The sequence below is a fragment of the Hetaerina americana genome, unplaced genomic scaffold (genome assembly GCF_022747635.1).
Source record: "Hetaerina americana unplaced genomic scaffold, ioHetAmer1.1.p SCAF_27, whole genome shotgun sequence".
NCBI classification, from domain to species: Eukaryota; Metazoa; Arthropoda; class Insecta; order Odonata; family Calopterygidae; genus Hetaerina; species Hetaerina americana.
This window is the reverse complement of record NW_027286841.1, coordinates 4,042,121-4,058,438: the sequence shown is the minus strand read 5'-3', so window position 1 is coordinate 4,058,438 and position 16,318 is coordinate 4,042,121. Positions and strand designations below refer to the sequence as shown.

Here is a 16,318-nt window from a genome sequence, read left to right as displayed (position 1 = left end):
CGAGATTTACCAAGGTACTTAGAAACCACCAATATTAGAGTATAAATCAGAAGAGTTTGAAGAGAATTAGCATTATTAGCGATTCATCGATTTTGGTACGCTCCTCAGAAATTTCAAAGCAAATTGGATTAATGGCATAGTTAAAATTATTTGACTCAGTAGTGCCTGGCGAAAATGATTCCTGGTATTTTTCTACAAATAATCATATCACGCAAATGAAATGGGAAATTCTAAATTAAGGAGGACAGTGAGATATTTTTGATTTTGAATATTCCCTAATTTATGTTCATGGCCGAGACCGGCAAAAGTACCAAAAATTATTCGTCACTCAACGGAGTTTTAAACGGAGCGCGATTGCTGGCTCGCATCCTCCCTTTCCTTTGTTTCCAGATGAAGAAACATTTTCGAATCGAGTATGTGTATATTTTTTATTGTGTTTAGAAAGAAGTGTGTTGAGGTGAAGTTAAAAAAAAGCATTCAAACCAGTTGAAGGATTGGAATTACAGCCTTACTTAAATCGTAGGATATGGTTGGAGCAATAAGGAAGGTGAAGAACTGAGAAGTAGTTTGATTTTTTGCCTAAATGTTATTTAGGGAAATAGGTCTTTAGGTAGTTGTAATGACTCATTCTTAAATCATAATGATTTAATGGGATACATGAATGCGTGATTTCCCAAGTACTCGAATCATCTAATTATAATGTTGAGCCTCAGAAGACCCTCGCGTGATGTTCACGTGTAGAAGATGTTAAGGACATTGATCTAAACTCTCCTTTAAGGATTTAACATTAGTCGTTTTCGTGTATGATTTTTCGTGTATTTTTGGGCTACCCTTTTAAAAATTAAGCATTGACTGTTAGAAGCAAAGCCCGTTGATAGTATGAGTAAATTTAGACGCGAAACTTCGTCGCTCTGGTTAAATGCATAGTGTTCATCTTCACACAATAATTGAACATCATGTTCTACCACCCTGGCTATCAATCAAGTGTTTTTTCACCAAATTAGTCATTAGGAATTCTCCATCTCCATTCATTCATTTGGCGATATATTGTATCATGTTTCAGAGGGCAAAGAGTCCTAATATTTTTTGGGTTACGTCTGCATGTTTTTAATTGTCAGTATGTCGTCCTGCTGCTTCGTTGTCTTGGAAAAGACGTTGATATTTCACATTCACATCATTTTTATGTAATTTTGGAGGTACGATTTAATGCGTAGAATGGAGGATGATATCGTATATTGTCTAATTAGGTGCTATTTTTATTATATAAAGTAATGTTTTTAATATTATAATAATTGGGTAACTGAACAGGGTTAACGTAGTGTATGATTGAATAGAATGGTCTTTACAAACTATAATATGTTATATCTACGCGGTTGAAAATTTGTCAGTTTTTCCATATTCCAGTATAAGTACACGTTATGCACTAGCAAAGTAGGTAAATATATGGGTGACTTAAGTTACCAATCTTTTTCGCTTTTACGTTGTATGAATAAAATCCAGCAGGCTTTAATATTGATGGCAATTTGTCGTTCTGCCTGAGGGAAAAACTTCCTTGAAGTACAAGTTACCTATCTTAAATCAAGGGTACACTTTTAACGTTTTCTCGAGTAATGGTGATTGCCTCTTGGAGTAAAATGTGCAATATACTTCATTTAAATATCATTTGAGCCCAGAATATAAGTTGGTAGCATAATTACAGCGCCAAGATGTAAATTTAATAATATCTAATTATTACCGTGTGGCATATTTTGAATTATTTTAATTAAATTGGGAATTGCTAGGTAAGAGCCAAATGGAAAACATACTAACAATGCCATAGTTTGTTTAATACGCATCTTGCTGTGTTTCATTAGCACATACCGCGAAATCCCCGTGGACGTAAAAAAATTAGCGATTTGTATTTGCCGAGATAATGTACGTTCTTGTACGCTGTTGAGCCTTAGGTATATTACCTTTTTTTGCACTGATCTTAGGGTAACATGTGAACACTTGCCAATTGGAGATATATTTTTTACTGTAAGTGATTGGAGAATCCGTAACAAAGCATTTGTTGAAACTTTTGAGGGTATATTTATGCAGTGTTCATAATTTTCTTTGATGGTATGACATTGCTTTAATCTTAAAATATCATATTTTACCAGAGCTTCAATTTTTATTCATACGGTCCAAAAAATTATATTTTTACGGATGTTCTTGACCAATGTTTTTGTCATGGAATTGTAAGCTATTCCCTATGACAGTGTTTCCAAAAGTGTTGATAATCATACAACTGATTGGCGAGATGCTTTTGTTGGATCTGCTTAAACAAAATTATTTATATTATTCACTATTTAAGTATTCATATATTAATTGTTTATTTACTATTTACTTAACTTATGTAAATTATTTATCCCACTAAAAATTTATTCTTGAAACAAAGCATTAAGTAAAATCTTCTTGCTCATGGCACTTAATTTGTTTAAAGTCTATGGTGATGGTCTACGGATGTGTGAAGTAACTCCCTTAAGGGGGAAACTTGTGTGGTTCTTGAAGCAAAAATGGTCTTTTTTTGTTAATTTCAAATGTTGATCTAATTTTAAAACTTCCTGTTGTAGCAGAATGGATACCAATTTCATTGGATTTGGATTTATTGACACAGGTTGACTCACACTTGCAATTTACAAGTCTCTAGTCTACCCAGTAAGTGTCCATTGTGGAAAATGGATGATGCCATGCCATTTGTTTGCAGAACATGTGAAAAGAATTGTGAAATGGCAATACAAATTCTCTGGGGAACTCCTGAAGTAGTGGGAGACCCTTACTCAGTAGAGGGATGAGGTGAGGTATGAACACTTCTTTTTTTATAATGAGATCAGTGGTGTCTCTCAATTAATTATGTTGCAATAATGGAGGGTGATTATCAGTGTCCAAGGTGAATAAGAATGATGTTATAGTTTCTGTTAATTAGCCCAGGCTCAATTATTTTACTGCTTTAAAATAAAGCTACGATAGAAATGGCTTCTCATCATTGTTTTTATATGGCATTGGCAAAAGCAGCTGTGATCAGTCGTTGAGGTTAGTCTGACGGATGAAAGGAGAGCTCACCTCTTGTGCTAAACAATTTTGTACCGTGGCATGTTAAAATATTTGCATCAAGTTGGGGAGGGAGAGGGGCAGTTGTAAAGTGTATGCATGCTCTTTTTGAGATAAGTGGTCAATCAGACATAATGCATTGTATTGGGGACTAGCAGACAGCACGGCGTGTTGCCCCCAGTGGAACATCTCCACTCCTGCCCATTGCTCAGGCAGGTCCAGGCAGCCACGCATTCAGAATGTTTTTGGACATCACCAGTGTTAGTTTTTTGTACACTATTAACAACAATAAATGGTAAACAGTAGTTATTAGTACTTAAAAGAATCTTTAGAAGAAATATTCTCACATTGAGGAGTGAATGGTAGGAACTGTAAAAACGGCTGCCTCCTTTATTATGCACTCATTTTCAAACAATTTATGACAAATGCCAGTGGATAGAAATCATTATTCTTCTGACTAAGATAACTCATTAGGTACATACTAATCATTGCATGTGTATTTGGTTGGAGTTTGTTTGACCTCTGGCCAGCTCATAACTTGATATATCCCTTTGAATGACACCCCTTCTAAGATCCAAATGGTGTGATTTTCTGGCTCCTTGAGCCTTGTGAGAAACTGAATGGTGATGCAGGACAAAAGAAACTGGTGCCATTAATTATACCCAGTTAAGTTAATGTGTGGATTTCACATACTGCATAGGGCTTGGTGAGCTCAATCCTTCCCATTAGAACTAACATCTTAAAACTTTGTGGTCTGAATTGTATGTTGAAAAATTAAGTGTAGAAGTGGTGGAAAATGGTGAAAATCATTGTGTGATGGTCACCCATGGCATTCACCAACTTTAGAGATGAATAGTGTTATACTTTCAAATGGTAATCAATTTGTGTAAGGGTTTGCTATCCTAGCATTCAAACTCCGTAGTGCAGTCTAAGAAGGATCCTCTTGTAAGTTTCTTAGACTGTGACTGTATTGATGATTTTAAATTAGGCTCAAGACTAGAGTGAAAACTCTCTACCCAGTACTTTGACCAAATTCTTTAAATGGCAATTATTATATTTCTTTCTTTCCATGGGTGCATCTAGACTGAGGGGCATTTAATACAATAGAAATAGCCTTGGACTTGGCAATTGTGTGCGTAAAGCATTTTATCATATGATTCTACATTTTGATTTTCACATCCAAGCACATGAAGTAATGTTTAATTTTGCAAATGAAGTTTGCCCAGGGCTTCAATCAGGTGGTGCGATGAGTGGCCACTCTTTCAGTGGCAGAATCGGACATCAAAATGTCGAACATTCTACATCTAATGCCTTCAGGAAACTCAGATAAGATTTCATTCACAGCATTTGCCTGGAATGCACAATATCATTCAATGTGCAATGCCTGGCCATTTTGGGTTGATGGTATTTTTATCATTAAATATTGAACAGTATACTTACAGAATTAATTTACTGGAAACTTTCCATATGGTAGAGAAATTATAATTAACAATTGTGATTTTCACTATAGTATTTTTATTCACAATCCTTGGATTTCTAGACTTGGTGTTATTTTGAAGTGAAAATTACATGCATGTTGGAAAAAATTTCCTGTCGTTGATAAGAGGGGGGGGCTGGCATTTTTTGGTAGGTGGGAAGCAAAGGATGATTGGTTGTAAGTGAAAGAGCCAAATGGGTGGTTCACAGGGGTCTAGTGGGAGAGGGAAAAGGGAAGCACTGCATGTGATGGCGTAGGGCTATACATAGCGGCAATTCATGATCACTGTAACCTCGCATCTCCTCACAAAACCACCACTACACCACCACCGGTTTCGACTCAATCATGATGGTTGAGTGATCAAAGAGTACGATCAAATGATAGCTTGTGACATGGGGTAATTGATGATGTCGTCCATGTGCCGAAACGCAACAAAAATTCATACGTAGCCTACTAATTCTGTGAAAAAAAAACCACTGTTTACACTTTCCTCAAACGTTGGTGCCCTGGGGAGTGGGAGGGAAACACTCGTGCGTTTGATGGTGAGTCGCCTTGTCCATTGTATGAAGCACAATTTCAAGGGTGTCAAATAGTCGAAATCACCATTGTCTATTATCATTTGTATTCTATTTAGTATTGAATTTGGCAGATGCTGCATTGTCATTCCATAATACAAGCCAGGTTCTTCTGACATCCTCAAGGAAAGGCGTAAATATCTTTTTATCAATTCTTATTTTGCCACAGATAGTCAGAAATAAAAAAATGGGCCTTGGAACACAAATTATCTCATCAGGTGATCATTGGTTACTTAATCATGTGTCTAAAATCAATATTTAATTTGTGATTTAATATATATGGACGAAATCCTATTGAGGGTTCTCAACGTACGGGGGCTTCTTGATCTCAAGTGGCTGCTGAGAACCAGCTCATCCCTGAATTTTCCATTTCATCCATCTCAATTTAATGCTTATGTTTTTTGTTGAAATAGCACTCTCTGCTTCTCATCGCTTTAACCTCTTTGCACTGTGATGTAATTCTTTTGACTTCCGTACTCTGGTCAGTATTTCATTTTTAAACGCCCCATTTTTGTAAGTGGTGGATCCAAGAGAAAGACTACATTTTTCCTCATATAAACTTTTTAATTTGGACATTTTTTAAAATGAAATTTATTTATTGTATTCATACAGTTATTCTAATTTTTATAATTTTTCATACTATAGCATTTTTTTAAACATTCACCCACGTGAAGACCCGGATTGCATTCATATGTCTCGCTTCTATAAGTTGTCTCTCTTCTTCCACATCTGAGTTTTCTCTTTGAGGAAACATCACAGTCTTTTTGGTGTATGTTAAGGTGAGGGATTATTACAAGGAGCCTTTCGTCTAAACACTGATCTGACTTGTTGGATGAAAGCTGAGATAATAATAAATTAATTAAAAAAATTAATCATCTACCCCCAGGAGTCTGTGCCCCTCCTCCTCCTCTGAATTCCCCAAAGATATCATAAACAAGTTTCCGAATAAATTTTACGTGCAATATTGGTTTTTCATTTTTTCTGTATTGCATTATTTGTACAAAATATAAAAATTCACAACACTGAATTCAAGCCCCAGAAAAACAACTCTTGCCACCATTTGAGAGTCTTTCTCTTGAAACAGTGTGTGCTTGAGGAGAGATCAATGCCTGCCAAAAAACTTTTAATACTTCATTTGCAGGGATGACATCCTGAACTTATGATTTTCGAACTGAAATGTGGCGTGAAAATTCTAGTGTACTTAGTGAACAGCTCTCCAAGAAAGGCCTCCCACCCATGAAACGCATCCTCCTTTCGGTTGATGTGTTTTTAACCATTTCACAAGTGTGCCAGTTATGGAAATTGCCAAGAAAGTTCTTAAAAGTGCAGGGGGGTGGAGGTACCATTCCTGGGGAGACTTTGAGAAGTGGTTTTTCCTGTGGCTGATTGTGAGGAAAACAATGTTCTTAAGTGACTACAAAAATCAATGTTTGATGTGATCCGAGAAGTAGTTAGAAGAACTTAATTCCTGTTGACACTACTACTATACTTACTATTTTGAAATAGGTGAACTATTCTCATGTGTCCGCTTCTATTCCTGCAGTTAAAATGTGATGGGCTCATGCAACAAATCCTAGAATTCCTATTGCAATTATAGCGTAAATTATTCATTCCCCTTCCGGCAAATGTTTAGTTTTTCCCCTCTTTTATTTTAAATTAATAATATGTGAAATTATTCCAAATCCTGGTAAGATTAAAGTGTTTACTATACAGGTAGGATAACCAAAGAATCAGAATAAGTTTGTTTTAAGGTTTTTGCAGCTTTGAACTGCTGGTCTCAGCATTTACGGGTTCTCCATCTGCAACAGTTTTCATCTTCGGGTGATGACAGTTTTGCTGGCCATCCTGCCTGTGTCTTCAGGTCAAAGGTGTTTCTGGAAGTGCCCTTGTCTGCCTTGAAATCAGTGATCAACAGTAATAGCGAAGGAAAAGTGCTATTTCCCCCTGTAACTCAGTGGGGCACTTGAAATCCCACAAAGACCATGTAACATCAACAGGGACGATAGATATCCATTAAACAGTGCGTGGAAAAGGACTATCCAGTCAGAGCGCAGTATTTGACTACCAGCCCAATATAAGGAGGGCAAGAAAGCTTCCAAAAACAGCTTTGATCTGAAGACACAGGCAGGATGGCCTGCGAAACTGTCATCACCCGAAGACAGCTGACACAGATGGAGAACCCAGAAATGCAGAGACAAGCAGTCAGTCAGAATAAGTGGTGACACAAGATAGGATCTCGTACTTCTGGATCAGAGAATAATTTGTTAATATTTTGGTCCTTTAATAATATTGTAATAGCTCCTGCTAGCACTGGCAATGATAGTAATGGTAGGATGGCTGTAATTACTATGGCTCATACAAATAGTGGTACTTGGTCTAATTTTATCCCAGGTATTTTTCTGTTGATTGTTAAAGTCAATGGCCCCTAAGATTAACGAGAGTCATGCCAAATGAAGTGAAAAGATAGCTGTGTCAACAGAGCCTCCTGCATGAGCGATTGCTCCAGCAAGCGGAGGGTAGACTGTTCATCCAGTCTCTGCCCCTCTTTCTGCTAAACTTGATTTTATTAAGAGAGTCGAAGCTGGTGGTAGCAGTCAAGATCTGATGTCGATTGATTGAGGGAAAGCTATATCAGGTGCACCTAACATTGGATCACATCACACATTGATTTTTGGAAGATCTGTGTTTTTTTCCACATTGTTGGTGTTACCTGACTTTCATTAGGTAATGATGGATTGCATATCCACACTGCAGATTTGACCAGGTTTATGTTGCTTAATGTGGCCTGATATTTTCAGTTATGTATTTGAGATGAAGAAATCCTCCAGGTCAAATCGTTTGGAGACCACTTCTCTGGTGGAGCCCGTGATGGATGGGAAGGGAGACATGGCTGCTGGAGGCTCAGAGGCTCGGAGCCCCAGCTCTGGCTCTCCTGAGAACGAAGGCTGCAGCAGCACTAGCCTGGACATGCTAGATGCCGTGGACCAACTCTCGGTGACGTCCATCTCGAGCAGCGTTGCCTCGGGGTCAGGGCGGGAGTCAAAGGAGAAGAAACTGTCGACGGGCTCGCTGGGCGACGTGGTGCAGCCAAAGGTCGTCACCGTGAAGCAGCCCGAGTCCAACAAGTTCAAGCCAACGGTGAAGAAGAGCAGGCCCATCCAGGCAGACCTGGACGTAGTGAAGGAGTTTTCCAAGTGTGCAGAGGAAGGCTCATTGCGACTGGACCTCAGCAAGTCCAGCATCACCCAGCTGCCGCCATCGGTCCGAGAGTTGACCCACTTAGTGGAGTTTTACCTTTATGGCAACAAATTAGTGACTTTGCCACTGGAAATTGGGCACCTGGTCAATCTTAGGACTCTTGCCCTCAGCGAAAATTCCCTGACCAGCCTCCCGGACACTTTATGCAATTTGAAATTGTTGAAGGTTTTAGACCTCCGACACAATAAACTAAGTGAGATTCCGGATGTTGTTTATAAACTCGTTTCCCTTACAACTTTATTCCTCAGATTTAATCGGATTAAAGTTGTTGGCAATGAAATAAGTCAGTTGACCAATCTAACTATGCTTAGTCTTCGAGAAAATAAGATCAAGGAATTGCCCGTAGTGATTGGTAACCTGACCAATCTGATAACTTTTGATGTGTCCCACAACCACCTGGAGCACTTGCCCGAGGAAATTGGCAATTGTACTCAACTCTCCACCTTGGATCTCCAGCATAATGAACTCTTAGACATCCCAAAAACTATTGGAAATCTGAAGTCCCTCACGAGGCTAGGCCTCAGGTACAACAGGTTGAATGCCGTACCAGATACGCTCAATTGCTGTGTGCATCTGGATGAGTTCAATGTTGAGGGGAATGCACTTGCAAACCTCCCGTGTGATCTTCTGTCGAGCTTGTGTAATTTAAGTAGCATAACGTTGTCTAGAAATGCATTTATGTCATTCCCAATGGGTGGACCGGCTCAGTTTGCAAATGTATACTCGATTAACATGGAGCACAATCAAATTGATAAGATACCCTATGGGATTTTTTCCAGGGCAAAAAACCTAACCAAGTTGAATGTGAAGGATAATTGTTTGACGTTATTGCCTGTAGATATTGGGAAGTGGTCAAATGTGGTGGAATTAAATTTTGGGACTAATCAGCTGACCAAGGTACCTGATGACATACAGCACCTGCCAAAACTGGAGGTCCTGATACTCTCGAATAACCACTTGAAGCGGATCACTCCGGCATTGGGGAACATACGCAAGCTGAGGGTGTTGGACCTTGCCGAGAACAAGCTGGAGTCATTGCCCAGTGAGATCTGTTTCCTGAGAGAACTTCAGAAGCTCATTGTCCAGTCAAATCATCTGACCACCCTACCCAAGGCGATAGGCCACTTGACCAACCTCTCTTATCTCAGCGTTGGTGAAAACAACCTGTGCTTAATTCCCGAGGAAATTGGAACGCTGGAAAACCTGGAAGCACTGCACATAAATGATAATCCTAACCTACACAACTTGCCATTTGAGCTTTCATTATGTAGTAACCTTCAAATACTTAGTTTGGAGAACTGTCCCCTCTCCCAAATACCAAGCAAGATTGTTGCTGGAGGGTCGTCCCTTGTAATTCATTATCTAAAGATGCAGAGACCATATCGCTCAATGTGAATGTGTTTGAAAATAGAGCTTAGATGATATTAATAATCATCATGGAAAAGCATGATTAATACAATTTTGTGATATTGTATCAATTAATTGTAAATATTGTATCGATATGCCTGTTCACTAGGGTGGGCTGAAAAAAAGAAATTTGGCAAAGTGAATCTGTATAGTGGGGGAAATTGGCCAGTGGATCTCAATAGAGTAGTGTAAGCAATTTGAGCTCAACAGGGCAATATATTCCACTCCCAAAACTTGCTCAAAGCTTTGAATTTTGTTGAGAAATTTGATTTCTGCTTTGCAATTGAGACTGGTTCTGTGAGTCTCCTTCTGTTTGGGCAAAAATTGGTTTAAGAAACCATGGCAGAGGATGCAAGGGATTCCGAGAGAATGTAGCCAAAGTCCTGTTTTTATTTGAATGAATATTTGGTTGGAAGGAAAAGAGTTTCAATAGCCTGGAATGTGATTGGTGTCTCTGCATGATGTCCATTGAGCTCCTAAAATTCCACATTCTGCTATTTCTGAAGTGTAATGTGAAGGACTCCATGTTAAGCCCAGCGGAAGAATCAGAGACCTTTTGTTTTCACAGGATAGAAAGGTTTTTCCTGTGGAAATGCCAAGTCTTTGATTCTTTCTTCATGCTTTACGAGTGCATTTCGACAAAGTATTGGCCTCAACCATCTATTATATCAATTCCATTGTTCTAATTTCTCTTCTTTGAATGCAATATCTCCCAGCACCGTCTCTCTCCCACAGGCTATGATTAGGTATGGTTTTCTTAATGATTATTTTAATGTTATATCCCTGAAAGTAATTGTTCTATGTTCCAGTGTGTTCAGGGGTGCTAGCAGGTTTCACAGATTCTCTACTGTGTATTTGGGACTGTCTGCAAAGAGAGGATCATGTTTATTCATTCCTCATTCATCATGATTCCTGTTTGGAGATTGCATCCTGCCCAACTTTTTTTAGTTTCCATTTGCTTTGTTTTTTCATCTTTCACTCCTCTTGGTTCTTGTGTAGTTGACAGATTATTCATCTGTCATTGTATTCAATGGCAAGTGTTCCCGTCCATTGGAACATCTTTTTTCATTCATAAATTAGTTGACTTCATGTTGATATTTTGGAAGATCCATCAACACTAGACTCATGGTTGTATGTTTTTCGAGTGATGTTCTTTGATATTCTAGGTCATCTTTCTTATGCTTTTTGTTGATGGTCTTAGGCATCTTATCCCTCAGTATCACAATCATCGCACTCTTCTCAAAGTCCTCCAGCAATCTCCCACTAAAAAGAGCCTCTAAGAATACCAATTGGCCACATCCCTCTTTGTCAATCTTATTCTCACCAAGCCATTTTCCGAAGATGGAAGTCAGTCCATGATGCAGTTCTCCGTTGAACTCCATCCATCTGTATCGCATATATCTATCAGCCAAAATCTTCCTCTTCTTTTGGAATATCTTTTAGAATATTGAGAATGTTTCATTCTCGGCAGCACTGGTTGTACATCAATATTCACATATATGCCACTCTTGATGTGGCATTTTGTTTTTCTCCCACGGAAGTGACACTTTGCGAGCCTGTATGCCATTTAAATCATTTCCTCCTTCATGTTGTCCTTAATTTCATTGCAGCCCCTTTAAATCCACTCTTCTTAGGTCTTCTCGGATATCCCATATCCAAGGTAGTCCATCTGAAAATCCTTAATCAAAGGTAATTTGAAGAAAAGGGATCTATCTTCCTTGTTTGTTCCCATTGTGGGCGTTAGCTACTCTCCATTAAGCAGATGACCTTGGCTTGGTGCACGTCCAATGATTCCCAAAGGATGGGAGCGCAGCAGTTCGTTTGTCCCTGGGAAATATTCCATCCAAATTGTCTGACGTGTGCGTGTGTAGAGTAAACCTGTGATCATATTTTAATTGAAGTGAATCTCTAAGCGTTGCAGCAATTGTGTAAGCTTGATTAGATTTTGCAGAAATGCTCTACTGCAATGTTCAATGTGTCCTCATCCATGTCGGTGATTTTCGTTCATTTATGACTTTCATTGACATTTAGCAATTGTATACGGTTTGTTTTTTTATGCATCTCCCCTGATGTTTTGGAAGAGTGGGCAGTTCCGTCTTGAAAATTCTTCCAAAACATCCTCCCTTTTTGCGTGCAAAATATTATCTACCCTATTTGAGACATTATAAATTGTATTGTTGCCCACAATATTTGTGTGTGTCCGTTGTAACCCCTTTTTGTATGTTTCGTGAATCTTTTTGTCTGTGTTTGATCAGTCCATTGCCTCTCATTCCCTTCCCCTGCCTCCAAAGCAACACTTTCAATCAGATTCTGTCATTTGGAGGAAATTTTTGCCTTGGGAAAATCTATTGGACTGCTTCTGAAGTTTTGTATTGTATCGTCCCTCGCATTGCAAATTGATGAGACACTAAAAGCCAACCTTTCATGAGCCTGTCTGTAGCCAACTCACTTCATCACTGCCTGGATGTTTAAACACTTGAAGGTGCTTTCACCTCTTCCCATTGAGTCACCTTTCAAATGGATGTCTCGCCATGTGTTTAGCATCAACAATGTCAGCAGAGGAAGTAAGATGTTAAGTTTCCACCATTGCTTTGTGGAAGAGATCCATTACTCCATGAATGCTTGAAGTATTTTTTAAATATTTGAAGCAGAAATACAAACTGTATTGTTGAAGTCAATAGGGGAAGAATTTAGCGTGTAAAATGATATGGTTGCATTTACCTCTTCATAATCAAAATGAATTATTTGTTGGTTTAAAATGATAGCTTGAGATTTTCATTTGTTCTTAACTGATGTGCATGAGCTAGAATTTCATCCTTCTCTCTAGTTATTTTGTCTCAGAAGGTGAAAACTTTGAAAGTATTAAGGACAGAAAGGTATTCTCTGATTGAAACCAATTTTACACTCTTTTTGTTCAATTCAAGTGCCAATAATTTTCTGCGGAGTGTTTCAATCCATCAAATTTGTTAATTTTCAGCCCACTCTTCTGTTCACCCACTAAAATTTCTGTGAATATTACATTAAATGGATACACAACAGAATCATTGCTTTGGTAAATGCGTAGAGACGTCAATAGTTCTGAGGAAAATGCCACAAGTGCATTACGAGCAGCCAGACACAGACACACACACTCATACAAACACTGGCTTAGTTCTCGGTTGGCAAGGTAACATGCTTAGAATATTCTAAGCTCAGCATATGCCTGAGCATATTCTCAGTATGTAACTTTTGCTATCTGGACAAGTTAATATATTAGTCGTAGAAATTCTTCTTGAAAATATCATTGGAGTTTGGGATTTGAATCTGGTTCTCCCTTAATTTCTGGCCAGGTGTGCCATTTGTGCGCAGTTGCTCGCGATTGAATCCTTTGTTGATTGTGGCATTCTCTCTCAATTATTGTTTGGTAAGTCATTGTGCTTAAGATGACTCAAGATACATTGTGCCCTCGAGGTTTGGAGGTCAAGCACACTTATGTTTATTTGTGCCGCTCGGTTGGGTATGTTAAAGCAGGAATGTCCAGTTTGCGCAACCTCCCTCCCTCTGATGTTCATCTCAAAGGAGGAGGGAGGCCCATGTGCTGGTCAGCAAATTTGTGTGCAATATTGTGTGAAATTCCATCTGGTGCAGTATTTTGCAGTTCGGCATGGTTATGAAGACACCTCACTCAATGAATGAAATGTTTGTGTGTCAGTGCTGAAACAATGTGTATCATGGTTTGTTCGTAAGCACATCTCTGCCTTCCGTTGGCTATTTACCTGAAATTGAAACTCACGGCTACCAGTATTTTTTCTGATGCTTAACTCATGAAAAAGGATCATATGTATAATATCATCACTCATATATTCTCGCTTATTTGGCTTTTTTTTTAAGGCCCCTACTCAGAAAAGAGATTTTTGTTAATATTTCATTGTCCTATTATGAGATGTGCTTACTGCCTTCTTTCATATGTAATTTGTGTTGTTGATGTTGTCTGGTTTGAACTAACTTCATAATGCATGCATATGTCCCAAGTGCATGTTTTACTTCCACAATAGTTGTACTAATGGTGTTCTTCCAATTAAGTAACTGATGGTTTTGAATGCTGTTTTTGGTAAATTATCTCGCCATACATTATTAATAAAGGTTTTTGTTTCAGTACAAAGTCATGTCCCTACATGATGTAAAAACTCACATTAAAGCTGTGAAATTTCCGATTTACAAATTCACCTGTCCCTACATGATGTAAAAACTCACATTAAAGCTGTGAAATTTCCGATTTACAAATTCACCTGTCCCTACATGATGTAAAAACTCACATTAAAGCTGTGAAATTTCCGATTCTTTTAGTTGTGGTGTGTAATTCTACAATGGTGCGCAAACATTCTCATGGTGGGCATGTGACCCTGTGTCATTAATAATCACTGTTATTGTTGCAATGGCTCATCATCATCATGCCGTCGGTGGATATCATTTGCATTTACTTTTTTGTCTTGAATTCCAATAATTGTTTTTATTAGTCCCACAGTTGTCCTTGGTGGCATACTTTGTTGGGCTAATCCATCCGTCGTTATGTTTGCAGGAGATTGGGATTAATTCAGATGTCTACTGTCATTAGGTTCTTTCTTTGGACTTGTTTCCCGTGTTGGAGGCTTCTTGCCAGAGGGCTCTCTACAACAAAAGAATAATTTTGAGGGATGTAGTTTAGCCTCTATATGAGTGTAATTGTTACTTTAAAAAACCTATTGAAGAATTTGATGGTTTGAGGCTATAATGTGTGAAAATTCTTGATCTCTGAATATACATGGTATTTTTACACACGAAAAACATAATAATAATACTGCCAGTTCTATGATGAGGCAGCATTGTCAGATATGAAATGTCGTTTATGCATCAAAACTGGTAACGTCATCAAATTTTTTGGTGTGAAAAAGTACCGAGTGTATTTATTCAGTGAAATCTATTAAACCCTAATATTAGAAAGTCAATGAGGATTATCCTTTTAGGTACATAATCAGTTTGAGGAGATATGCTTTCGGAGAGGTTTTTATTGTGAAACTGATTTTTGCACCCAAGACCTTCTGGATCGAAGCCCTCAACATTTGTACGTATGTTAAAATGCTCTAATAAGCCATACACTTTTGAGGATTTTATTGATTTCTTCTCAAAAATATTTTTTAGAGTATATATTTAGTTTTTAAGAAATCAAAACTTATATGTAGTGGTATCTAGTCAAAAACAATTTTTCAGAAAAAATGTTTTGTGTGACAGACATTTTTATTATCTTAAGGAAAAAAAAACTCAATTTCATACAAAAGAATTCAAGTGGGATGTGATATATTGACAAGTTGTGTTATGCGGTGATGGGCGATGCTGATCTATCCCCACATTTAGTGTCTTATTGGTTAAAGCATTTCCATGTGCCTACTTCAAGCGGGGAATGTGGAGGATTTACTTTGCCAGTGAGTGTTAATAAGCCGATATATCACCGTTGACTTTATTACTCTCGAGTCAATTTTTCATGACCACTGTCATTGTATTTTGTATGCCAAACAGCAGCCATTTCCCATCTTTGACTTCCTGTTTCAATTCAGGGGTGCAAATGTTTTGAAGCGGTGGTTTAACTTTTGTATCAACTCAATACACTCAAGTCAGGGTACTGTTGGTGTCTCAAAATTTTAACCAGAATTTTAAAGTATGGTAACTAAGTGTGGTACACCTTTGAAGGAATGGTTGATATGATGCTTAACAGAAAAACCAATTATAGTGCTTTTATTAATGCCCATGTTATACATTTGTTGACATAGTGAGTGCATGGATGCCAATGTTTGCCTGCTCTTTTGTGGTTCCAGAGAATTATAATAAAACTGTTAAAGGTGCTTGTCTTATGATTTAGAGGAAAGTTTTCTGAATCTTAAAAAGAGCTACATTTTATGTTCTTTAAGTGTATTCTTGTGTTTTATTAGTCTAAAAGTTAATGCTCTGTCCCTTTATACATTACATGGTTAGTATAAAGAGTATCAGGAAAATTTTTGGACAAATAGATTTATTTCAGATATTGCTACAATGCCTCAAAATTCTTCAAAGCACATCCCTTGAGTGAGTGGACACACTTTTTCCAGTGGCTTTTCCACAACTTGAAAACTCCCTGGTAGGCAGATTCCGAAAGGTTCTTAAGGGTATCTTCTTCAATGGATTGACTTAGGGTATTCCTTGAGGGAGGAAGGATTCTACCATAATAGGAATTAGAAATAGTCTGCTGGTGCCAAGTCAAAACTGTATGGAGGTTGGGGAATGGTCGCGATGTCATTGCAGAAGGTCTTCACAAGCAGACTCACTCGACCCTGCTCTTGGTCATCCGTCAAGACCTTCGGGAGGTGAAGATGTGAAAAAGCTTGGAAGGAATTATTAATATATCATTGCTTCCATGCTTTAACACATTCAGTAGGTTTTCAGTAAAACTGTTGAAATTTTTAATTTGCAATTCTCTTAGTGAAATGCAATTTTGGAGCCTGTGCTCAATCTTTCACTCCAAAAAGCCTGATATGCTGTT

General features: G+C 38.1%; 1 protein-coding gene across 2 annotated transcripts; it reads left to right on the top strand.

Moving 5' to 3' along the window:
- Positions 1–441: 441 nt before the first annotated feature.
- LOC139689657 (leucine-rich repeat protein soc-2 homolog) lies at positions 442–15,644 on the top strand. 2 transcript variants are annotated; one of them, XM_071586845.1, is made up of 3 exons: positions 442–547; positions 2,639–2,817; positions 7,923–15,644. In XM_071586845.1, the coding sequence occupies exons 2-3, from the start codon at positions 2,813–2,815 to the stop codon at positions 9,775–9,777; spliced, it is 1,860 nt and encodes a 619-aa protein (XP_071442946.1). In that variant the 5' UTR covers positions 442–547; positions 2,639–2,812; the 3' UTR covers positions 9,778–15,644. The 2 variants fall into 2 exon arrangements, with proteins under 2 accessions (XP_071442946.1, XP_071442947.1); XM_071586846.1 differs by having other exon boundaries at positions 2,639–2,822.
- The last annotated feature ends 674 nt before the right edge of the window (positions 15,645–16,318 follow it).